This window comes from Amphiprion ocellaris, chromosome 17 (genome assembly GCF_022539595.1).
Source record: "Amphiprion ocellaris isolate individual 3 ecotype Okinawa chromosome 17, ASM2253959v1, whole genome shotgun sequence".
Lineage (NCBI taxonomy): Eukaryota > Metazoa > Chordata > Actinopteri > Pomacentridae > Amphiprion > Amphiprion ocellaris.
This window is the reverse complement of record NC_072782.1, coordinates 27,178,541-27,203,783: the sequence shown is the minus strand read 5'-3', so window position 1 is coordinate 27,203,783 and position 25,243 is coordinate 27,178,541. Positions and strand designations below refer to the sequence as shown.

The window sequence follows — 25,243 nt, the reverse complement described above, 5'->3', positions numbered from 1 at the left end:
GTCACCAGCTGTTGGAGCCGTTTGGCAAAGGAGCGCACATCCAGCACCCTCAAGGAAGAGGAGGGGGGAAAAAAAAGAAAAAGAAGGATGGAAACAATCAATTTCCAAAATGGGGATCATTTAAGGCACTTAAACAATTGCGCACATGACATTAATATTTCATCTCCTGCATTGTTTATGGAAAACGAATCGGAGTTACTGCTGTTAATTTAGGAAAGTGGTGAGGAGGGGAGGAAGGGAGGCTGACAGGAGTCATGGGGGGCTCCATTTTGGACCCTTCTGCTTTGTTGGCTCGCCTCTAAAGCTGGAATTGATCTTTGATTGCACTTTTTGATTGTCGGTGCGCCCAATTTCCAATCAAAACTGCGCGAAAACACCAAATAAATCGAAAAATTGAACCTCAATAAATCCAAATGTTATTAAATGAGTAACACAAATTCATATTAACATTTATCCAGATGATTTTCTGCAGATTTTCAAAAAGGTTAAGAATGTTAAAGCACTTGATCCACTGGTTATTAACTTTTCTCTCTTCTCAACATTAAACAAATTAAATCAACGACACAAAAAAACAAACAGAGGAAGGAAAAAAGTAGTTCTACAGACATGTTCAAAATCACTCAAACACGTTTTCCTCTAATGGAAAACCTGCAAATCCAATTTATTATTTTAGTGCTGCTCCCAGGAAAGTCTGACATTTGTTCAAATCTCTTTATTATCAAATATCCAGCAGGCCTCTGCACATATTTACAGTTTACTTTCGATTTTGGTGCCAAAAAAATAGTTTTTCTAAATTTTAACACTAAATTTGATTGTTTTTTCTGCCAACATCATGTCAAATGAAGTGTTTTATTCTTTATGTTCCAGAAATCTGATTTTTAATGCCACACAAGTGTAAATCATGACTCCAAAACGCACCTTAAAATCATATTTCCTATTGGTTTCCATTCGATTTTTTTTTTGTTTTTTTCCTTCTAGGAAATGTTTAAAAATCAATTTTAAAGAATGTCCACATGTTGATTCCACTCCCCATGGCATTTTTTCCCCCACACATACTCCAGCAGCCATGTTTAAAATGAAAGACTTTTATTTCCACATTTATAAAAGTAATTCTCTTTTACATCAAATCCCCCCTTTTTTCTTTCCAACTTTTTGCCAAAAAAAATCACAAAATGGGGTAAAAGGGCAATTTTTTGAGGGGGGGAGAAAGCTAGAGGAACGAAATAAAATGAAAATAATCTTTTAAAAAATGATCCAGGAAATATTACGAGAACCACTCCACAAGTTTGATATCTGCAATATACATTTTCACCAAAGGAGAGTATAACAATTAAGGGTTATCACTGCTTCATATGAAATAACATAAGTTAATGCACAACGTCTGTTCAAATACATCTAGAGCAAATCAACAGGCGCCTCCACCTGTACGTGGACCCGGGTTGTTTATCGAAAATACAAAAAATGAACCATCACTGAGGTGATTTCTCCTCCTCTGCAGGGATAAAACTGTTTTTATATAAATTACTTGACAATTTTACTCAGCTAAAACTTCAACTAAGAACAAGAAAAAAAGGACTTTATATAGATTTTCTGTAGCTCTCGTTGTGGGTCCAGGCAGGTTTGTCCATCCCTTCTCAGACAATAACTATGTGTTTTTTTTAAATGCATTTTCTTATTTTTTTAATTAATATTATTATTCTGACTGACTCACTCGCCTGTATAAGTTTCTGATGGCTAATCTAGCCTATTATGTTAAAACTGGATCACCGTGGTCCTGAAAAAGACGCACAAACAAACGGGAAAAAAAAACAAAAAACTGTTTTTTTTTAAAATCAGTCTCTTTAAGTTAAAATGCAAAATATTCTTATTTACAAGTTTATGTCTGTTGATCATCTTTACGTGTAAAAGAAAAACAAATCAAAAAAAAGGGCAAATAAAATTAAATAAAAATAACTCGTTTTTCCTTTGGGTCTTCAAATATGCTCCAAATACATGGCGCATTTGCTCATAATAAAAATAATAATAACAACAACAATAATAATAATAATAATAATAATAATAATAATAATAACTGCAGGTCAAAGTGCCACCAACATTTGGAGTCGGGGAAAAAACACTGAAACTTGGTTCAAATAAATACCTAACTTAGATGCTTTGATTCATGGTGAAAAATAAATAAGTTATAAATACAGCTCCAAGACAAAAAAAGAAAATAAAAAATCTCCCACTCAGTCTCAGAGCTCCGTCCGCTGCAGGTTCGTCCTAAAGCGGCCACTTTTTCAAACAAAGGCCGCACAGTTTATTTTTCCTTCTTCTTCTTCCTCGTTTTTTTAATCTGTTTCTGTCTTATTTATTGTAACGAGTCCCAAAGCTGCCAGGATCGGCGTACAAAAAAACCCAACAAAACTATCTACAGGGTGGGGGGGGGCGGCTCACCGCTGCTGAGCTGGCCGGGGAAGCACGCCGGACATGGGGGGCAGAGGAGGCGGGGGCGGAGGCTCGCTGCCCCCCTGGAGGCCGTGCAGGAGGATCCGCGGCACCAGCGGCCTCTGCAGCGCCGGCGGGGGCGCCGAGGGGCCTCTGTACAGGTAGAGGGCCGCTCCGGGGTCCAGGTTGGACACCAGGCTCTGCGGGTAGAAGTACGGGGACGGGAACATCCTCTGCAGGGCCGAGTAGTTCCCAGCCTCGGCCAGCAGCTCCAGCCCTACCGCGGTCTGCCTCTTCCACTTTGTCCTGCAAACACACCAGGGATTCAATGTGGAGCATATGGATCTATAAATGTAAAAACATCTCCCTTCTGGATCCAAATACAAATCACGAATTTCATTTTTAAATCCCCCCCCCCCCCAAAAAAATCTCCAACCTGCCACTTGCATTCACACCCAAGGATGTCTGCTGGATTTACCAGCGTGCACTCCATGCAGGTGAATAATTCATAATAAAGATAATTGAGCAGATATAGTAGTTTGTTTGAATTATTAATATGCACACATGCAACGATGCATTATTCATCTCCCAAAGTGTTGCGTTTTTATATTTATTTATGTCATTTAGCTGTCTGAGAGTCAGATTTGTAGAGAAAATAAACACATTTTTTAGAAAACATCCACTAAGATGGTTTGTCTGCTGCGAGTAGTTTTGTACATTTGGTTTTCCAGCTATTTGCAGGGTCATGGGACTTTAACTGGATTCTAACTCCACCCAAAAAAAACAAACAAAAACAAAAACAGTAGAAGCAATCTTGGTGCATGAAGGAATACAGTCAGAGCTGACAGGTGTGTTATAACAAACAGGATTACAGCAAGTGGAAGGAAAAATATGAGTGTAACTGTAATTTTTCAGTGTTTTCTCAATAGCTAATAATATCAAAAATAAAATAGTATATGTCAATTTTTTAAAAAAAACTAAATTATCACCAAATTAGTCCTGTAAATGTACTTTATGCATGTTAACTTAAATTAAGGTTGCAGCTAAAATAAATCAAATTTATTATTTTAACAATCAGTTAATTGTGAAATTAAACCAAGATGCCATAATGTAAATATTATTTCCTCACTTTTCTCTCAAGGTTAACGGAATTTGTTTGCAAATTTGCAACCTTTTTTTTTTTTTTTTTAAACTATAATGTTGTTTTTTCATCCATTTCAGACCTTTATTGGACCAAACAATGAATGAATTAATCCAGAAAAATCTGAATAATCATCAATAATAATGATGCTAATGATGAGCTGCAGTGACTCAGATGTGAAGTGAACTTTTGGCACCTTTGGGTGATGCTGAAAGCAAAAACATGGCGTCCCCGGGTCATGAGCCAGCCGTGAGAAAGCAGATTATCTCCCCTCCTTCCTCCCCCACCTCCTCCCCTCTTAAGAAGCAGCAGCAGCAGCAGCAGCGTCCTTACCTCCGGTTCTGGTACCAGGTCTTGACCTGCGTGTCGGTCAGGTTGAGGGAGGCCGCCAGCTCCATGCGGTCCTGGACGCTCAGGTACTTCTGCCGCTCGAAGCTGCGCTCCAGCTGCGCCAGCTGGTGGTCCGTGAAGGCCGTCCGGGCCTTCCTGGGCTTCTTCAGCCGGACCTGAGGGCTGTCCCTGCTGCTGGAGATCTCCCTGTCCCCCTCCTCTTTCACTGGACGGAGAAAACAAACAAACAAAAAAAAAAAGTAGAGAAATGAGGGTCGAAACTAGAACCGCAAGGCGTCTTTTTGTGCGTAAGGGTGGAGAAATCAGTGCTTGTGCATCCAACAAGGCGATAGAAAAGTAAAGAAGATTAAAAATATGTATGTAAGGTGGCAACTGTGCTCATATTGTGGCATTTTAAGTTAAGCTGCTTATTTTAATGTAAAATCAGGAGAAAATGGCAAAATATGAAGTGAAATCTGGCTGGATTAAGGAAAATAGTGTTATTTAAAAATTTGATGTCCTGAATGAGAAATACCTTAAACAGTAGGTTTAAAATGATAAATTTTTGTGCTTTCAGCTCAAAATACGTGGTGAAAAACAGTTTTTAAATGTGATTTTATGACATTTTACGCACTATAAGAAAGATGAAAGTTATATTTGGATAATTATAAAATCACAGCTTCATACTCCAAACTGTTCTAAGGCTTCAGTCTGATAGAATTTGACATAAGCACTGTAATTTTTAATGTGAAATTTATTTTAAAAATCTTTTTTTTTTTATTAGTGTGTTGGGTTTTTGCCTACACTTTAATGTGCATTAGATTCTTCAGAATGACGGCGGTGCAGACTTTGCCTATAGGCTGCATGGAGGTGTTTGATTTGGCCTTAAATTGTTATGAAAAGCTCTTCCAATATTCGCGCTTCCAATCTGATATTTTTTTCCCGTCAGCAGAGCCGCAGCCTTTGTTCTTCTTAGTTTTTCTTTCTGCGTGGTGTCATGTCAGGGCGAGCATTGATATATATACAGTCCTTATTCTCTGAGAGAGGAGGAGAAAGAAATAAAACAGGAGGAAAAAAAGAGGAGAGAGTTCTTGAATAGTTGAGTCGTCTCAAGAAGAAGCACAATAATCCGCCTAATTGAGCCACAAGGGAAGGACGAGGCTTTTCAACCGCGACCGCAGAGAGAGAGGGAGAGGGAAAAAAAACTTCACAGCAGCGTGGAAAATGAGTGGAAATCAAGAGCCTGGGCGGCCTTGCGCGGCTACAAATCTGATTAGCGCCGGGGACAAATTGCATCAAAAATCCCTGATACGTTACAGGAAGGGGAGGAAGGAAGGATTGGTGGGAAATCAAAGTCGCCGGTGCGCCGGAGCTCTGCGGGCCCCGCGGCTTTCTCAATCAATCAGCGCGTCGATGAGCATCTCCATCCGCTCCGGTGACGCACGGACACACGCGCGCACGGAGGGGTGAATTTTGCCCAAGAAATGTGCCTCACAAGTAAATAAGAATCAGAAATAAACAAATCCGAGCTTGAAAAATGAATTTAAATGATGAGTAAACCGCTGCGTAACGGTGATCATAATTCGGTGCGTTTCGCCTACAGCGGTCGTCTTTCTCTCCAAGCGCTGCTTCATTAAACTGTCAATGGAGGTGACATGTCTGTTATGGCTGACATGATTGGAAACAGAGAGGCCCTTGATGGCATTTATCTGGAGGCGACCCTGTCATCTCCTGCACCGACATCAACAGATGCTTTCTGGAGATTCTGCTAATGCAAAAAAAAAAAAAAAAAGCAAAACAAAACAAAAAACAGCACCCTGGTCAGCCTCTGATTTATTTAAATGTTTTTCAACTTCATGTGAATTTTATCCTCTTGTCCTGGGACAAAAATCCCACGCAGCAGCATCAATACAGGAAAAGGGATCCACTTTTGGTTATTGATGGCTTCCACTTGATTTAATTAAAGATTTTGTGTCAGATTTATTTTTGCTCTGCAATTAAAAACACCACTGTGAATTAATGTTTTGTGGCAGCTAAACTACAAATTATTGGAACATAATTCAACACCAAAAAATGTCACGTATGTCTGGATTCTTATTATTTTCTTATTATTATTTCTTGCCGTTTTTGGATTTGCACCTAATAAAATACTTCGATTATTTATTAAATAGCAGTTTAGCTTTTATTGCGTATGTTCTAATTTTTGCCAATTTCACCTCCAGATTTTTATAATAATCCTCTCTGTGACCCCCTTTTTTATTTTATTTATTATCCAGCCAAATAGAACATTTTAAAATCAGTTTTATAGCAACAATAAGAACAGCCAAGCAACATACAACATGCAGGCTTTAATTATATAGTTTAAAGTTGTTTTATGTGTATTTTTTCGGGCTTCTATGCAGCAGCAGTATAATTTCAAATATCATTTCCCGCAGAAGTCTCATATTAAAGCTCCAGTCAGTTCCAGCTCCAATCTCTGCCAGCTTTCTCTCTTACCTTTATATTCGCTGTCTGACGACGAGTTGCTGTGGATTTTCTCCATAAAGTCGTCCGCTATCTTCGAGGCCAGCCTGCCCGCCTCCTGGGTCGGCTGTCCGTTGCTGGAGTACGGAGCGCAGGCGGCCAGCGGCTTACAGTCCGCCAGAATGTCTCTGATGAGGAACGACGAGGTCACGGTCCTCTGCTGCGACCCCGCGGAGATCTGTGCGTGCTGGAGGTGCGGCGGCAGCCCGACGCCGTGACCTTGCCTCTGGGCCACCTCGTCTACGCACTCCCTGCGCGGCGACGGAGGCGACGAGCAGCCGCTCTCCACGTCTGATCTCGGGCTGAACTCCAGAGGCGAGCGGCACTCCCCCACCAGGCTGTCCCCCTTGGACACCGGACTTCCAGGCCTGTGGGACAGCAGCGAGTCGATGCCAAAACTGGAGCCATTGGCGGACGCTTCCATTGTCTTATTTTTTATTTTATTTTTTTTGGGACGAGGCCTCCTCAAACTACCATTTGGTATTCAGGACAAGTTTTATTTTAGGGGAGGAAGAAAAGAGGGGGAGGTTTGTTTTTAGTCTCAGTTGATCCAGGAGAAATGACCCCCTTCTGCCCAGAACCTGCACAAATCAACCCCCCTTCCGGCTCCTTCCAGCTCCCCAAATATCTCCAGGCTAAGCTGCGTTACAACGAGCGTCCATGCGTCCGATTTTCTTCTTCTCTGACAAGTCTGGGTAAAAAAAAAAAAAAAAAAAAAAAAGAGAGAGATGCTCCTGAAATCAATGCGATTCTTCCTGCAGGACGTTCAGTTTTCACTTCCTCTCCCGGATCCACTTCTCACCTGCAAAAGCCCCGGAAGCGAGGAGGATTTCTTAAGATGCAGCTTCGCATTTGGCGAAAAACAAAACCGCGTTTCAGCACCATGGACAGGTAGCGTCAGACCTGAGAGCGCAGCGGAGGAAGGATTTCAGGACTCAAAAATAAAACCAAAACTGCTCGCATTCCAGCAAAAAAACACGAGACAGACCGAGAGAGAGAAAGAAAAGAGTCCGACAGCTGCAGCAGAAAAAAGAAAAGAAGCGGAGGGACGACGCGCAACGCAGAAAAAGCAGGAGAGCTAAACTGGGTTAAATAGTCACAACTGGCAAGTAAAAGGGACGAGATGCGATCGGGGTGGGAGGGAATCCCAAAAAATTGAACTTGAGGAAAAAGTCAGGAGCTAGGTTTTAAGAGCGCCTAGTCCACGTGAGTCCCCTGTGACAAGCCTTCATTGGCTGAGGGGAGCTGGAAGTGGACCTCCCTACACGCCCACTCTCCCTCCCTCCCTCCCTCACCTCCCTCCCATCCTGCCTCTCCCATCCTCTCCTCCCTGGCTCATCCTCACTTTGATAAAAGAGACACTGAATTCATCAGGAGAGTCAGATCCAACTGTTTACAGGCAATTTTCACACTGTTTGCTTTCATTACATCATTGATGAGGCTTATAATGGGGTTATTATGTGGAGCGGCTCCGTGCTTTTTTTTTTCCTCCTTCTTCTTCTTCTCGACTCCCATTTCTCTGACTGGATTTGTTTCCCACCTCCACCGCTCTCCTGTTTTAAAAAGATTTTTATCATCGCCACAAATTTTTTGTTTTGTTTAGCTTGATTAATTTAGCAGAATATCCGGTTTAACGCTGCAGTGCTGACTGTGCGTATTTGGATTTTTGCGCAAATAATTTAGAACACTGCCAAATTGTATTTACTTCAAATTATTATTATTATTATTATTATTATTATTATTATTATTATTATTATTATTATATTGTTAATGTTTGCTTTTATGTGTTTTATATGTGAAATTCCTATTGTTTTTTTTATTTAAATGTTTTATTTTTACTATTATTTCTGCCCATTATTACTATCCAAGCATCTATTTTTATTATGCTTTATTGTTATTGTTGTTGTTTTTGTTCAAAGTTTAGCCTTTTTGTGTTAAAATCTCAATTTCAAAATCCCCCCCCAAACCAGTCTTTTCATCATGGCCACCTCTCCAAAATATTTTTATGTCACCTTTCCAATAATAAAAAAAAATAAAAAATCCGAGGATGAGAAATGTAAGTTATAATTATAAATTGTTTGTTATTGAGTGGATTATTAAAAAGAAAACTCATGCCGTCACTGTTTTAGAGCATAATAACTTTCTAATAGTCCTCGGTAATTACGCACAATAGTCCGAAGCAGCGAAAACTTCAAGGCGCAGGACGCGTCCTTTGTGCGCACTTTTCCAGCCTTTAACATGCGTAAAATGCCGTTGTGCGCACTTTGGAGCTTTTATCCACAACAGTTTGCCCCCTGCACGACGGTCTCGACAGCCCCTAATAATCTAACTAACCCCCTCCTTCCTCTCTCCCTCCCATCCTCATCATCATCATCATCATCACCACCATCCTCCCCCTCTTCCCTCCTCCTCCACCCCATGTGACCACCAGATTGGAGGCGCGCGTCGGTCTCAGACACCGGCAGGTTAGTGAATCCGCTCCCCGCTCCCATGGGGTCCCATCACGGCTGCAAGCTGTCACATATGAGGCGGGGACAACACAGATATAAGGCAACACACACCCACCCTGACTTAGCTGTTTCTTTCTCCTCTGCTGGTGCATGAAAAGGAGCAGTGGTTTGATGCTTTTCTCTCTCTCTCTCACACAGTCTTTTTTTTTTTTTTTTTTTTTTGTCTCCTTTACTGTGCATCCACAGGCTCCAGTAATGTTGTGGTGAATTAATTATAAGCTGATTAAACTGACTTCTTCCTCTTTGTGATCATCTTATGACCTTTTAAACTTTTTCTTTTATTGTAAATTTGGATTAATTTTTTTATTTGAAGTTGTAATTTATTTTTTGATTTAGTTTTAGCAATTTTTCTGTGTTTTGCCCTCGTTTTTATTTAAAAAATGGGGCAAAAAAGTGGCTCATTTTGGGATTAAATTAGCTTTGTTTGCAAAGAAATTAGCTTGTAGTTTGTTGACAAAAATTTTTATATATAATGTAATTTAATGTTGACTCACTACATTTGAAAAAGCATGAATATTTTACAACTTTTTGACCATAGATGCAACTAAAAATTATATTTAATTTTGAATAATTTGTCTATTATTATTGTTATTGTGATCATTTTATTATTATTATTGTTTTAGTAAAGAAAATAGTCAACAATCGTCATTAAAAATTCTCAAAAAATATATTTTGATGACATTTTTGCCCAGATATTTAATTTCTGACTACACGAAATAGAAAAAAAGCTTAAAATCCTCATGTTTGAAAAACTGGAACTAGAAAACATTCCTAACTTTTGCTTTTTAAATTATTTCAATCTTCAGCAGATTAGAAAATTGAGATTTAGCAAATTATTTCCTCAATACACAAGTTTTAAAATGAATTTATAGCATTTTTAGAATTAAATCTAATATGATAGTCTTTTTGCGCCACTCCTAAATCCTTTAAATAAACAGGAATATGTGTCTTCTGGCAGGAGACACTGCAGTTAGACTGTAACTGGAGGTGTGTGTGTGTGTAGTCCAGTGTAGTGTAATGATTTGGCTCATGCTGCTGCTGATTTTGAACAAGTGTCCCTCTGGTCAAGCCAAGCTCTATTTTTTTTTTCCCTCTCAGGGAAGTGGTGGTCAGAATATGTGGGCGAGTGCAACTGCTACCCTAGTGATGAAACACACACTCGTACTCCCTCTTCCTCCCTCTTCCTCCCGCCTCACACACACAGGATGTTATCGATCCATGTTAAAGAGAAGAAACTGGGATGCTTCCAGGAGACAGACAGCGGCCGGTCAATCGCTGTCGGCTCTCTTCTCCCTGGTTAAATAATACCTCCAGTGATTGATCCGCATTAAACAGCCGCACACCTTCCACTCACATTTGTACCAAAACAAAGTTGAGCACCTCTGGGCCGTTTCACTGCCTGACTGTTTTTCTTCTGCCCGGTTTGACAGCTGCACAGTTTCATTTAATTCAAAGTCCAATATTGGAATTAATATTTCATTCCGATCAAGCTGCCAGTCGTCAAATATGTGCAGAAATATCAATAATATAAAGGCTAAAACTAGATAAACCGGCACCAGGAGCAGTGTCGTCATAATAGCCCATACACTGTAAATGTAAACTTTGGCCTGACTAAAGATGGACAAGTGCATTTAACCTAATTTATCCTATTTTTCCAAGTTTACTTTCTTACACCGAGTTTTCTCCACTTTTTACCCACATACTTGTTTCATTTAATTATATGTACTTGATTTTTCTGAGTGCACAGCATGGTTTGTGGTATGAGACTTAAGTTTCAGAGCTGTGCGCATGTCCATTTCCGGTTAGCGCGCATTTACCGGAAGCAAGCAGTTCAAAGCCGATCACGCAGACCCTGGGCTCTCACGGAAGGTTGGCTCTAACGTTGATTTCGGTAAGTGTACATCTTCTGTTTATCAATGTAAAGTTATTTTTGGAATGAGAATTGTTCAAAGAAGCCAGCCAACAACTCCGACTCTCCGAGACCGTTGGCATGTTAGTCTGTGTTTCTGTGCCGGCGCGCACGTGTTGAAAGAGCAGACGTTAAAAAGTTAGCACCAACTCAACATGAGCGAATCCGAATAAAGGTGCTTTGACTCGGTCTAAACAGCCTGAAGCGAACACTAGTGTAGTGCTAATCTGTAACATGTCTTCCCCTGTTCCTGCACCAGCCCCGCCATCTGTTAGTTGCTCGAACAGCGCGCGCTGCTAATTTCGCAGTTTTTAAGCTAACCGTTTATTTTAACGGGCTGTGCAGGAGGGCGGCTGCTAACGTTCGGCTACCTGCCTGCAAGTGAAGCACGGCACTTGCAGGCAGGTAGCCCAAACGTTAGCAGACCTACCGACCTGCATGCATTTTGCGTAGCCTGTACTCATTTCTAAATCTAAGTATGCTGGTAAAAATTGATGCTCTGAAAGTACACATGACTGTCGTTAATGTCTCGGGATTTCCAACGGGCTCGAGTTTCTGTCTGTGCATGCTGAGTCGCCAAGGACTAGAGAAGCAGAAGAGTTTGATCTATCACGTCGCTTAAAAAAAGAGTTCAACTGCAGTCAGTCACACAGTAGAAAAACTATCTGCTCCCGTGCTGGTGCAGCTCTTTGCCTCACTAAACTGCACACTGTACATGACGTGACTCACCAAATTAAAGCTGTTATATGCAAGCTTTGTAGAAAGGAGCATATGTAATCGATGTCCAACATGAATTTGTTTTTAGCTTTTTAACATTTTTTATGTCTTAAACAATGAAATGATATGTAATTGTGAATTATGAATTTTGCATCATATTTAAACCAACCTAAATTCTCACATTGTGAGTCTTGCTATCATGATAATAAAGTATTAATACTGTCAGTATTAGTGTAACGGATAACTAAACACTAGTAAACCTCCCACCTGATGCCATAAGAGTGGTGCTGTAAAGAATAAAATTATTATTATTACCATTATTATTAATAGTAAAGAGGTGGTACTCGAAACACTGTCAGATGTCAGGTCTGCAATATTTAGATATGATATGATACGTTTAGATATGAAAGACATGAGAATCAGGTAACACATGACTGTTAAAATAACATTTAATCATTTTTTGTGTTTATTCTTTTCTCAATATAGACTATCTTAGGTGGTGTCTGGCAGTGAAGTTGGTGGCAGTTTGAAAAGAGTTACCCTCGGTCACCAAGACTTTGTTGGCCACCAGGGTACCAGATAATCATCTTACTCAGTCAGACCAGCTCAGCAACCGCAGTTTTCGTGTCTGTACACCTCCTCCTCACTGCTGCGTCATTGATAAGAAGCTCTCTCAGTAGACTTGACCAAAAATCTTTTAGAGATGGTATTGTCTTTCTTAAAAAGTTTTATTTCATGTTTATTTTTGTGTCTTAATTTGATCCACCATTGCGAAATTATTGTATTAAAAAGTTTTGTTAAAAAAAATAAGATAAATGTGATTAAAAAGTTTTTTGGAATTGTTTTATAGACAGCTGTTTGCTGTTTCCACAACAGATCCAGACTGTACAAGCTCAAGTTTACAAGTAAAGAAAGGACAATCCTCAAAAAGAAAGTCTTGGATTGTGGCCAACTGTCCTCCACTGAGAATCAAATCAGGTTTGTTGTTCTTTATTCAAGAATTCTGTTCATGTCTTCTCTGTGAAATTATTCAAAATGGTATTGTGCTATATTTCAAATTTGATCATTCAAAATATAACGATGAATAATTAGTAGCATCTCAAAAGACAGGTTGCTAATCTCAAATATTTCAACATTAGTCATTCATAGGTGGGCAATGTCTCTTTTAGTCTAATATTTTGTTCTCCTGTATTTTTTTTCAAGTGTCTACTGGAGGAGGCATGCATTGGACATGTAGGTTTTGCGCTTTTGTCTCTTTAAAACGTGGCCAGCTATTAAAGCATTACAGATTGAAGCATGGTGGCTTCACAAGAACCTCCCCAATACCATGTCTTCATCAGCAGTGTATTTGCACATTCAAATCGTTTAATGCCTTGAAGGTTCATTTATCCAGATTTCACTCACAGATGACCAGTGAAAAAGATGATGTGCAAACATTTAGTTGTCAAGTGTGTGAGTTTAACGAGCCCTGCAGTGAAAATGATTTTTTTTACACATTTGCACAAGCATCTGAAATTGATGCAAAAAGTGCAGTGCCCCTATCTGGATTGTGACTTTGAGACAAATGTATACTCTACTTTTAACACACACAAAAGTAGGAATCATGACCAGAAATATTCTACATCTAGTCTGCAGTTCAAACCTGTTGTTTCATTAGATTAATTGATTAATCATTTAGTAGGCCTAACACGTCAATTTCTGCAATTTGGTCATTACTTTTTGAGAAGTGTATTGTATACAACAGTCAAATAGTCTCTTGGCATTGAAATGACTACTGTAGTGTAGTAAACAAGCCTTTGTTTTTTGTTTTTTAAGGTCTTTGCTGAGTTCTACAGAGTTACCAGTAAGAACCTTAAGAAAGACTTCTACGAAGCTCTTGACCACCACACCACTCATCTCATTGACCTCTTCAAATCCAGAAAAGGAGTTGTCGGCCAATCACTTGGTCACCTCTTCCAGCCAATCAATTCACAAGTAAGTGTTTCAGATTCTTCATTATTACCACCTTATGGTAGTGTGCTTGCTTGCTTTTACTAGGCCTACAGCTGCTGCTACTACTACTTCGTAAAACAACTTCTACTTCTACCACAATACAAGTAATTCTTTGACTACCTCAAGCACTTAGAATTCATAGTTGTAACTTGAGCACATGCATATATGCATTTTTTTTTATGAATAATTTTGCCTTTCCTATAGTCTTCTGCTTATTGTTTTTTGTAATCTTTTCCATGAGACAAATGACATCACCACAACACGCACTGTTGTCCTGCAATGTCTGCCCCTGTATCTTGGAGATAATTCCAGTGAATTCTTCCTCAGCTGCTCAGTAAGTACATTTATAATGATGATCCTATGACCATTGTACAGTGCACATTTTAGGACATCATCAGACATCAGGTTCCGTTCTCAGATTTCAGAAAATACCACATTGTTCATGTCTTGTATAAATAAACCCCACTGATTTCATACCCTTTGCAGGAAAATCATTTTGCAGAACACCCATTTTTTAAAATAAAAAACAGTAATAAAATAATGGCTTTGTTTTGTTAAAATTTGGGTTGAAATATCTAAGAAAAAAAATTAAGATATTTTTTGAGAATGTGCTGCTACACTGTTTGGCATGATCCTGTTTGGTCTGTTGGCTTGAGGCTGCTTGGTCTGGAGCTGTTTTGTTTGAGGCCTATTTGTAGTCCATTGATCTGACAAAGTTTTCCCAGTGACCTGAAGCTTTTTAGTCTGAACACCAGTATTATTTTGTCTGATGCCAGAGAACTGAGACTGAGGTCTGATGTCGTAAAATGTACATCGCACCATTGAGTAGTACGCTAGTAAAATTAGCTTAAAAAAATTCCACACACAAACAGCCTTTATGGATTTTTTTAAAAATGCATTTTGTTAAGGCTTGGTGCTGAAATGCGTCCAGTTCCACCTGCTCATGGTCTTTCACAAGAGCTCTGTAAGACACTATTCCTGAGTGCATTTTTTTTTTTCTATGCAATTTTAAATTATGAACCCTGCAGAGACTTTGGTTACAGGAGTATACAAACTATTACCGTGGGTCATAAAATTCTACCTAAACATATTTGTGTTCTTTTACTTTGAATACAGGATTCAGACACTGCAGATGACTTCACTCAGGTGCCTGTTGGGGTTCTTAATGTCATGACCAGCGACATGCCACCATTGATTAACAGCGTTGCAATCATCCTTGAAGGAAACCTCGTCATGGATGACATTCCTACAACCTCTCAATCACTTTGTCTTCTCTTTGGCTTAATATATGCACTTCATCTGGATTACCCCAAAGTTATGAAGAACACATTCGAATTCATCCAGAAGATATTGTTGAACATCGGACAACAAAAGCTCAGCCCAAAACTGCAAACATTAAAAAAATGCTCTTTTGGGCTAGATGTTGTGGCTAGGGAGAGCTATGCTGGTGTGTCCACAAGTGTGGTTTGTGAATGAGTACAATGGGGATGAACATTTATTTTTACCTAATTGAATATTGTATTTTACTTTAATCTTTTTTTAATGTTTTAATGTTTTGATAATGAAACTGTGACAGAATACTTGTTTTGTGGAGCTGCAGAGGTCTCCATATCGTTTTCTCCAGAAATAAGAAAACATGTTTGATACACAATGCAATGAGATCCCTCTCTCAAAAATAATCGTCAGAGTAACTGTTAAAAGAGTAGCAGTATGTTTTGTTTTTTCTTGATTTTTGGTTCAGCCTTTTTTCATTTCATTATCTGGCTCAGTATTATGAGTGCTCAGTTACTGAGAACACATTAAAAAATGTTGAAAATGAGCATACAATATTTGATGTTTAGTATTTGTGCTTCTGCAACACAGGTTCAATAGTTGTTAAATTGTTAAGAGCTGACTTGTAGCTGCTTTGAAAGCGTATGTCCAAGTACAGTTCTATGTAATAATCCAGTTTTAATTATCAGGTTTTATTAAGGTTTTAAACTTTTACAGACTTAATGTTGACTGCTCTGTTTGTTGCTGTGAGACATAATGGAAAGTGTCCATTGTGAATCAAAAGTCTTCTGTTAGTTTATACCAGACCAATCGGCCCACCTCACTCACACTCATTCTCACTTTTAAGTCTCATTTTGTCATACATCACGTACTGATTTTCACTCATACTCACTGACATACACTTTCTGTCTCACACGCACTCACAATCGCATGCACACACACACACACACACACACACTCATTCACTCGCACACATTAATGCTCATACAGTCAATCTCTCTTACAAACACATAATATTGAGGAAATAACTTGGAGAAATGCAGAACATAGAATCTGAACCAATCAGCAAACAAGGATGGATTTGCCTCTAATTGCGTAGCATCATTTATGCACCCTGTTTTCTCTCCTCTACTCACTGACTGGCCTGGTTTGCCACTAACAGAAGGGTTTCAGCCAGTGCTGAACAATTAATTGTAGTATTAATAAAAATAACCATATAGCCAAGGACTATTATTCAAATTACAGTATATGTAATTTTTGATAAATGTCAAATTTGGTTAACTTGGTTAATTTGGTTTAAAATCAAAGTATTGTGGTGCTACAGAGATGGTCTGACCTAAAAACTGTATAGAAAATGCATTGTCAATGTAGCAGTGATTAACACTATTTTATTTGTTTTCATTTGTCTATCAGCCCCCCAGTTGTTCAGCCAAACTTGATCTTTGATGGTCTCTTTCTAGGCAATTTTCAGAATTAACAGCATTTTGATTGTTGTTGTTGTTTATAAATACAGAAATAGAAAAATAAATTATGGTTTTCATAATACCATTTTGTGAGTTCTTATTTTTAAGTTAGCTGAAGTGGATTACACTAAGATACTTTAAGTGTAATGTATTACAAATTTCAAGTAATGCCCACTTGTTTTGGCAGAATATAGTAAGTTAATGTGACTCAAAATATTCAAGTTGTAACAGCTTGATTTGAATTTTACTATACTGAGATACATTAAGTGCTCACAACTTCAAAAAAAGTATAGCTTACTTGAATATAATAATTTCAAGGTACTTCTCACAAATAAGTTCGTTTACTTAGTTTTCCCAAGGTAATCGGTTTCCTAAATTTCATTAAGTAAACTCAACTTGTCAGAATTTACAGTGTACTGACCTGTCAGTGTTAATAATCTATCTGCAGACATGTGCTTTATTTAGCTGTGTTTTTTTTTTCTGTTGCATTTTTGGAATCCTGTCCATAAGCTTACTTACTAATAATGCCTGCTGGGCCTCCTCCTCAGCTTTCCAGGCTTTTTGTGGGCAGGGGGATGACAACAACAACAACAAAAAGAAGGAAAGACAGAGAAAACACTTTATTTACTTGCTCAATTGCGTGTTAAATATATATCTGGATGCGGATTTGTAAAAAAAAAAAAGTGTGTCGCCTTTGAATAAACTTTGGCATCTCTATCGTTTTGGAACATCGAGTAAAGCATGTCTTTCGAAAAGGGAAAAAAAGAGGAGGGGGTGTATGTAAAAAGGTGACTCCTCTCAACAAACAAACAGCATTAAATAAAAAACAAAAAAAGAGAAGGAAGACACACAAAAAAAGAGGAAAAAAAAGGCGCTTGCTGTGGAGCTGCTGCTGCACCTCGGACCAGTCAGGGATGCAAATGATGCACCTTAACGCCATCAGGTACTGGAGTTGACAGAAAATAATGAGAACCCGCTGAATCTTTTATAAGGTTAACACTCACATTTCCCAGTCAGCTGTCACACAAGAAAGAAGTTAGCACATGCATGCGGGCGAAATAAACCTTCATCGTCTCATTAATGCTGACAGGGGCCCTGGACCGGCAGCTCCCAGCGCCAGCGCCGCCACCACCTTCGTTTTGTGTAGGTAATTTGCAGCGGAGACAGACCCCCTTCTCCCGGAGAGGAGGAGGAGGGAGATATTACAGAGGAGAAAGAGGGGAGGAAATCGTGGAGTGAGTGCAGAAGAAAAGAGGGAGGGAAGGTGGGCCTGGGGGGGAGGGTTGGAAAGATGGCTATAGCGCGCCAGGAGTCTGATTCTCCCCTAATTGGAAGCATTGGGCATTGTCAACGGAGGATTTTCAGCTGCTCACTGACAGGTAGAGCCGTCAGAATGATAGCCCACTTGTCAGCGCAAAAGACCAATAAAAACAAACCACTTTTGATTTAATTGGAGGCCTAACCATGGTGTGTGTGTGTGTGTGTGCGGTAGGAAGAAGAAGTGTGTGTGTTGCCTGCAGGGCCGAGGCCATGGGGAGGTTTTGGAGAGGAGGAGGAGGAATGAGTGGAGGGCGTTTGTGTCTGAAGGAAATCATCGCTCCAGCCATCATCAACGCCCTGCCTCCATTTTTTTTTTTTTTTTTTCCTGAGTGGTCACTGGGCGCCCGAGGTGAGAGGGATTCAGGAGAGGCAGGTTTTGATTCCATCCCAGGAGGCCTCCAGCGAGCAGCAACATCAGAGCGGGAAACACTTTCTCCCTCTCCTTCATCCTTTCCTCCCCCCTCACCTCCTCATCTTCTTTTTTTTTTTTTTTTTTACTTCATCTTCCTCCTCCATCGGGTTCAACACAGGAGGAGAGCGATGTTTGACATTTCTTGTGCTCCTCTGTCGACTGAGAGGAAAGCATCGTAAACTTTCCTCCCCCTTTGGAAGCAAAATGTCACAGAAATCCGTCTCCCCAAAAAGCCTGAAACCACAAAACTGGAGCTTAATATTGAACGCCTGGTCACTAATCACAAATGATTATGGTTTTAACTTTTATTCTGATTCTTTGGCACTTTATTCTAATTTACTACTTCATTTTAAAACTGGATAAACTAACCTGACTTCTGCCTGACAGTGGAGAAGAATTGGTGAAGCTCAATAACTATAAGAATATGTGAGCTAAAAGTGAATTTAAGTGTTATGTGATGATGAAATTTCCCCACTTATTAATGAAACTGCTGCCATTATATGGTCACATTTGGTGCCTCATGTAAGTGTTTTATTGGTTCGAAAAACTGGGTTAGTTCACTACAAATCGCCACCAATCAAACACCTCAGGTTGACAAAGTTTGTTTCAGTTTCCAACTGTTTTCAAGTTACTCGTGTGTTTGTTTGACCATTTTAAGGCATATTAGATACTAAAACTGCCTCATCTACTGTTCCACATGCAGGCGTTCAACTAAAACTTTCAACACTTTCAATATACTGTAATGAAAGCTGTCACAAAGTCACATTTTCTACCAAAAGAATTCACAACAAAGATTTTATTGAAGAATCTGTAGTAGAAACTTTGGAAATCTGGTCTGTAGATGAAGAAAAAGCACCAATTTGCTGGAAAAGTGAATCAATTGCTGCATTTACTGGACTTCTATCATGAAACCAGTAAAGATAAGCATCATACAAACTCTTTGGTTATATATACCCAAGATAAAGATGTTTGCATGTTAATAGAGCCAGGCAATATGACTAAAGTCTGCACTGTAATGATAATATTGCAAGGTTTTATAAAGAAAATGCTAATGCTACTACTACTACTAATTCATCTTTTACTTTGTTTATTGTGTGTTTTGCCTCATTTTGGCGGATTAATTATGCTTAAAATATGAGTGGAGAATGTTCTGAATCAAAACTGTGTAATAATTTCACCAGTCAGGATCAATATTCGCATTTTATTTTCTCAAGTTTCACATTTGTTGTCAGTATTGTCAGAGTGCAGCACCTTTAGCTGCAGTTAAAATGATTTTTGAATGTGTTTAGCATTAGCATCTTCATCTCTCGACCTTCCCCTCACCACCGCAGTTAATTAATAGTCCTAATAATTAATATTGGCTCTTATTTATTTCACAATCGCAGGTCCACACGTGCATGTGAATATGCGGTCGCCCTCCAGTCCCGCTCCGTCGGCCCGCCGTGCATGCCCTCATGCAGCCAGTGTTTTATTATTCTTGACAGAGTTCAACGAACACATCTGGTCAGAGGATAAGAGGGGATGGAGGGACGGTGCCAAGAGGCGGAGAGGTGAGTGAGGAGCCAATGGAGAGGGGTGTGGGGGAGGCGGAGGACAAGCACCTACAACCATCCATCATTACTGGCTCTCATGAGGAATGCCAGCTCCTTCAATCCAGGGCCAACTTCGCCTGACCTGTGACCTGTTAGACCAGGAAGTCCACCAGGGATGAGCTGGAGGAGCCTCCGGTTTAAAAGACTGTGTGTATTTAGTGTTGATTGTTTTGTTTTGTTTTTCACCTGAAGGGCTTCAACTGATTAATATTTAATCACCAATTTGTTAGTTGTTGATAGGAGACTGTCCTACCAGGTGTTCAGATGCCTAAAAAGAGCATTACGACCCCGTTTTAGTCAAACTTCTGCATTCATTATATCTCTCATGTATCATCAGGAAAGGCAAAATCACCAAGATGTTATCAAAATTCCTTGGGAGGAGGTGGAGGTGGATGGACGGACCATCAAAGCATGTAAGTTGTACACTAAGACCACAGTTTATTTCCTTTTCAATGTACTGACCAAGATCAATTTCATTAATGCATATTAATGATAATGAATGTACATTATGACTATCAAAGTCGAGCAGTAAAGGCAGGGGTATTATGGGGTTGTCAAAACTTCCTTGGGATGAGGTAGAAGTTGGTTGATGGGTTGTCAAAGCAGAAGTTGCAAGCTGTTTCTTTTTGAACCAGACTACCATCATTCCCTACACATAAGAAATGTCTTTTTTAACCAGTGTTTCATGTTCTAACCATAGCAAAGTAAAATTTTTGTTTAACCAGTGTTGTTGTATTTTTTTAACTGTAGGACTTCAACTATTTAACATTTTGATCGCCAGTCTGTTAGTAAAATAGGAGACTGTCTTCCTAGATGTTTAAATTCTTAAAAACAGTTATGCCAACATTTTAATGACAAAAACCTTACTTGTGGATTCATTATGACTCTAATATGCCATCAGCAAATCAAGAGGTATCAGGATGTTGTCAGAACTTCCTCAGGAGGAGGTCGAGGTAGATGGATGGGTCATCAAAACATGTGAGTTCAGCACCATTCGTTTCCTTTTCAACAATCAGAATGTAATTGTTTTCATGAATACACTTTAATGATGAAGAAATCTAAGTTCTGCATGCATTTTGACTCTTACATGTCACCAGCAACTGCAGCGGTATCAGGATGTTGTCAGAATTTCCGTGGCAGGAAGTCGAGGTGGATGGATGGGCCATCAAAATGTGTTACACACTAAAGGCACACTTTTTCAACAGTAAAACCGCCATCATTTCTTACACATGATCAAGAAATGTCTCTTTTAACTGCAGTGTTTAATTTTCTAACTACAACAAAGTAATAGTTTTGTTTAATGAGTGTACTGTTGATAGGAGACTATCCACAGAGGTGTTAAAATGCAAATAAACAGAATTATATCTCCATTTTAATGATAAAAATCTAACTTCTGCATACATTGTGATTCAGGCTGAGATTTTAAGATGTCATAGAGCCATTAAACTTCCTCAGGAGGAGGTGGAGGTGGATGGACGAGTCATCAAAGCATCTACGTTTCACACTGAAACCACAGTTTGACTCCTTTTCAACATCAATGGTCATTCTTTACTCTTCATTGAAAATTATCTCCTTTAACTACATTATTCAACTTTTCTAACCATAACAAAGTATTCATGTATTAATATTAATATGCTGTAGGGCTTTGCCAGTCACCAACTTGTTAGTTGTTGATAGGAGACTGATTGCATTTTTCAAATAAATTGCCCAACAAAGAAACTAAAGTAAGTAACAATTATGGCCATTAGAGCTGCAACTACTGCGATTATTTCCATTATTCACTAATCAGTTGATTATTTTTTCAATTAATCAATAGTTGTTTGGGCTATAAAAGCTCAAAAATGGTTAAAAATGTCAATCCTGTGTTTCCCAAAACATAAAATAACTTCCTCAAATGTCTTGTTTCGTTCACAACCCAAATATATTCAGTTTGCTGTCACCAACGAGGAAAGAAACCAGGAAATACTCACATTTAAGACTATGTTTTTATGTTTTTTTTTTCTTAAAAACTGAATCTGATCAATTAGTTGCTTCTCAAAATAGTTGACTATTAATAGTTATCAACATTAATGTTTTCCACATAGAAGAAATTCAGTCCGTACAAAGTCAGAAACTGCTTGTGTAAAACATGTCTTCAAATGTTTTGTGCAAAAAAAAGTGCAGATTTACATTCATATGAAACAGAAACAGATTGTTTGTTGTTTTTTGTTTTTTTTTACATTTGTGAAGGTGGAACCAGTGAATGATCCTTTTCAGCCAAACAAGTGCAAGTAATAGTCGGAGAAAGTCGTTTTCCACATGCGTTGGTGTCACAGTTCAATGTTAATCTGTCATGTCGGCTGCTCCTGACTGATGGCGTATTGTTGGATCACAGTGGGCAGAGGGTCTCCTGCAGCTGCCACAGGGAGACTCACACAAGCTGGCCGACAGCGCTGAGACGTCCCCCTCCGGTTCCCGTTAGCTTCAGGAGGGCCGGAGGGTCCAGGTTCAGCCGGTACCCTCCACCCTGCCAGGGGACACTCCGCCGGGCCGGGCCCTTGGCCTCCTCCCTCCATGTAGGGAAGTGGAGGCGTCGAAGAGGCCACGCTAACGTCCATGAATCACACCGTGAGTGTCACCACGCGCACACACACACACACACACACACACACGCGCACACACACACACGCACACGCACACACACACACACACACACACACACACACACACACACGCACACACACACACACACGGAGGCAGAACATGCAAGAGTAATGAAACCAATGTTGCTGCAGAAACCTGTAAAATCCCTGTAATGGTGTCTTCACCGGGAGACTGATGGCTGCAGCTTATTTTAGTTATTTCATCATTATCAAGTAGCGTCAGAGAACTGTGGAAAATCTTATCACAAGTTCCCTGAAACCGAAGCAATGTCTCAAAACCGGTCATTTTGTCCAAAAACAAAATATATTCACAGAAATTTCATCAGTTTACAGTAATTTAAACAAGAGAAAACCTGCAGATGCTCAGATTTGAGAAGCTGGTACCTGAAAACACAATTTTTGGCAAAAAGAAATCAAAATGCTCAGCTATAGCTGATTATTTTGCCTTTGAGTAATAGATTAAACTGTCTTAGCTCAAATAATCTTCTTCAGTTGTTTGTTTTTGCAGAGTTAATCAACATTTAAATCAATATGGGAACAGATTCTTTTCAAATTAATAACTGAAAATAACAACAAAATGCATCGTTGAAGTAGTTTATTTAATTTATTGGGTTACAGTTGAGTTATGTGTGACTTTTGCACACATTGTCTATATCATAATGCGAAAATACTCTTATATAGTGATTTTAGATATTATCTGTTGTGCTGATTGTAAATTCAAATAGTTTTTCAGATCTACATTGAATAAGTTAGAAAATTTACAGCAGAATTTCATCTGTATTTACCTGTAGGACCATTTCTACACATGCAAACTCACTTATTCTTTTGCTTGTCTTCTCAACAAAACTGAAGCTACTAAAGTTTTTTTCGGGATATAAGCTTAGACATCATTTTTCTGATCTGGTGTGCAACTTGTGTGTACCATCAACTTTTTTTGGCATTTAGACAGCCGAGGTTCATCAATACTATTAATTTTTATTCTGATTATGTTTTTTTGGATACAGATTGAGTAGAAATAGCTTCCAATTGAATTCATTTTGATATAATACTAGACTATAGCTGATTATTTTGCTTTTTTAGTAATTTATTAAACTGTCTCTGCTCTTGTAATCTTCATTAATCATTTCTTTTTGCATAGTTAGTCAGCATTTAAATCAATGTAGGAACAGTTTCTTTTAAAATTAATGACAAAGCAAGAAAAAAAATGCAGTTTTGAAGTTATACATGTGTAAAGTTTGTTAAATTTAATGGATTACAGCTCAGTTATGTGATTTTTGTGCATGTTATTCTTATATAGTGATTGTAGATATTATCTCTTGTGCTGATTGTACATTCAAATGAGTTTTTCTGCTTTACATTGAAAAAGTGAGAAATTTTATTGCAGAACTTGATCTGTATTTATCTGCAGGACATTTCTACGCATGCAAACTCACTTATTCTTGTGCTTCTCCTCGTAGCTAATCAGAAGTTACTAAAAAAAACACTTGTCATATCTTGTTCTAGTTTAGTCTCAGACACAGTCCCAGTAAAGGTGGATGTTGGTGGGGGGCCTCCAGCGTCTCCGTCCTGCCCTTACACTCACTGCCTCCTAATTTGGCCAATATGCAGGTAATATGTGGGGTCGCGACATCTCAATTATCACACCTCCTGTCAGCGGCTCCCGGTCCTTCCCTCTCCCCTCGCCCCTCCCGCCGTGACTTTTATTGCTTCATTAGTATGCTCCACATGCCGCCACACTCCGCCAGCCTTCAAACCTGAACAACTTTTGGCAGATCAGCATGCGATGAGGGGATGATGAGGGACACTTTCCACTAAAAGCCCACCTACCGGGCTCCGCTGCCCACTTTTGTCCGAATGTGCGGCCAAACCGGTGACGCAGGAAGTGAAAGAAAGCAAAGTAAATGGTGTTTTTGATGCTGAATTTGGAGGAATGTGTTGGAAATGAGCCGTTTTTGGTTTTGTTTTCTTTTTTCGACAATATTTTTTACTTTCACACATGTTGAAAAACAGAACTAAACAGATTTAATTCATCTTTGTTTTCCTAAGTAAGACTTTCAGGCATATTCTTTGCAACAAACAGTTAATCTTCAGTTAAATCCAGGTCGTAAGTCTTCCCTTAACTTCCTCATGTGTCTTTTTTTTGTTTATCCTTTAGTATATATGCTACTTTTTTTTCTAGAGCAAGTCATCATTGTGAAACTTTTCATCAACTTTTTGGGATTTAGGAAGCTGAGAATCAACATTGGCTCATTTTTAGTCCAATTATGTCCTTTTGGATACAGATTGAGTAGAAATTACTTCCAATTGAAGTATTTTAGATGTAACTTACTTCTTCCCAAGTCTTTCTATTGTTTCTTTAACCTCTGCATTTAGTGTATACATGTGATGTAGTTTTTTTTATTGCACTGGTTTAACTTTGCATGTGTGATTCAGTGTAATTTTCTAGCTTCTGCTTGAACACAATGTCAGTCACTGTGAAATGACTCGATTTTTACAACCTTAAAGCTACTTAGGAGGGAATAAAACGCTAAAAATGATAAGTCAAAGGCTTAATGTTGCAAATTTTTAGCCACTGCATTTCTTATGTTAAGTCATTTTGTGTATTTTTTAGCAATATTTGACAAAGAATCTGAATTTCCTACAGGACTGATAAAGTTTTGTCTTAACAGAAAGCACAAGAGGAATGCGACCAATCATCCCAGTGCCAGCTTTCAATACCTGGCTGACAGTTTCTTGATGCCTGATGCTACGGACACGATTTGATCGGCGCTCAAGAAGAAAAAAGACAACACATCGGATCCTCGCACCTGACACAGTTCACACCTGACACGGATCACTCACCTCGCTTTCTTCTGCACCTGCTCTCCTGCAGCGAAGTCTGATTCCTGTGTAAAATACCTGTTGGGATGCATGCAAGCATGTTATATTTCCTGTCACAGCCATCCATCCTACAGCTGGGCAGGTATGTCCAAGGTGTGTTCAGAGAGAGAGTG

The 25,243-nt window shown here is 39.1% G+C and overlaps 2 protein-coding genes across 2 annotated transcripts; one reads left to right on the top strand and one right to left on the bottom strand.

The window, feature by feature from the left end:
* Positions 1 to 1,069: 1,069 nt before the first annotated feature.
* On the bottom strand, positions 1,070 to 7,585 carry barhl1b (BarH-like homeobox 1b). The gene is made up of 3 exons (XM_023266415.3): positions 6,395 to 7,585; positions 3,902 to 4,124; positions 1,070 to 2,733 (listed from the first exon to the last, which is right to left on the bottom strand). The coding sequence occupies exons 1-3, from the start codon at positions 6,843 to 6,845 to the stop codon at positions 2,433 to 2,435; spliced, it is 975 nt and encodes a 324-aa protein (XP_023122183.1). The 5' UTR covers positions 6,846 to 7,585; the 3' UTR covers positions 1,070 to 2,432.
* LOC111562941 (uncharacterized) lies at positions 6,981 to 16,369 on the top strand. The gene is made up of 5 exons (XM_055004044.1): positions 6,981 to 7,085; positions 12,761 to 12,790; positions 13,373 to 13,531; positions 13,791 to 13,883; positions 14,666 to 16,369. The coding sequence occupies exons 1-5, from the start codon at positions 6,981 to 6,983 to the stop codon at positions 15,023 to 15,025; spliced, it is 747 nt and encodes a 248-aa protein (XP_054860019.1). The 3' UTR covers positions 15,026 to 16,369.
* The last annotated feature ends 8,874 nt before the right edge of the window (positions 16,370 to 25,243 follow it).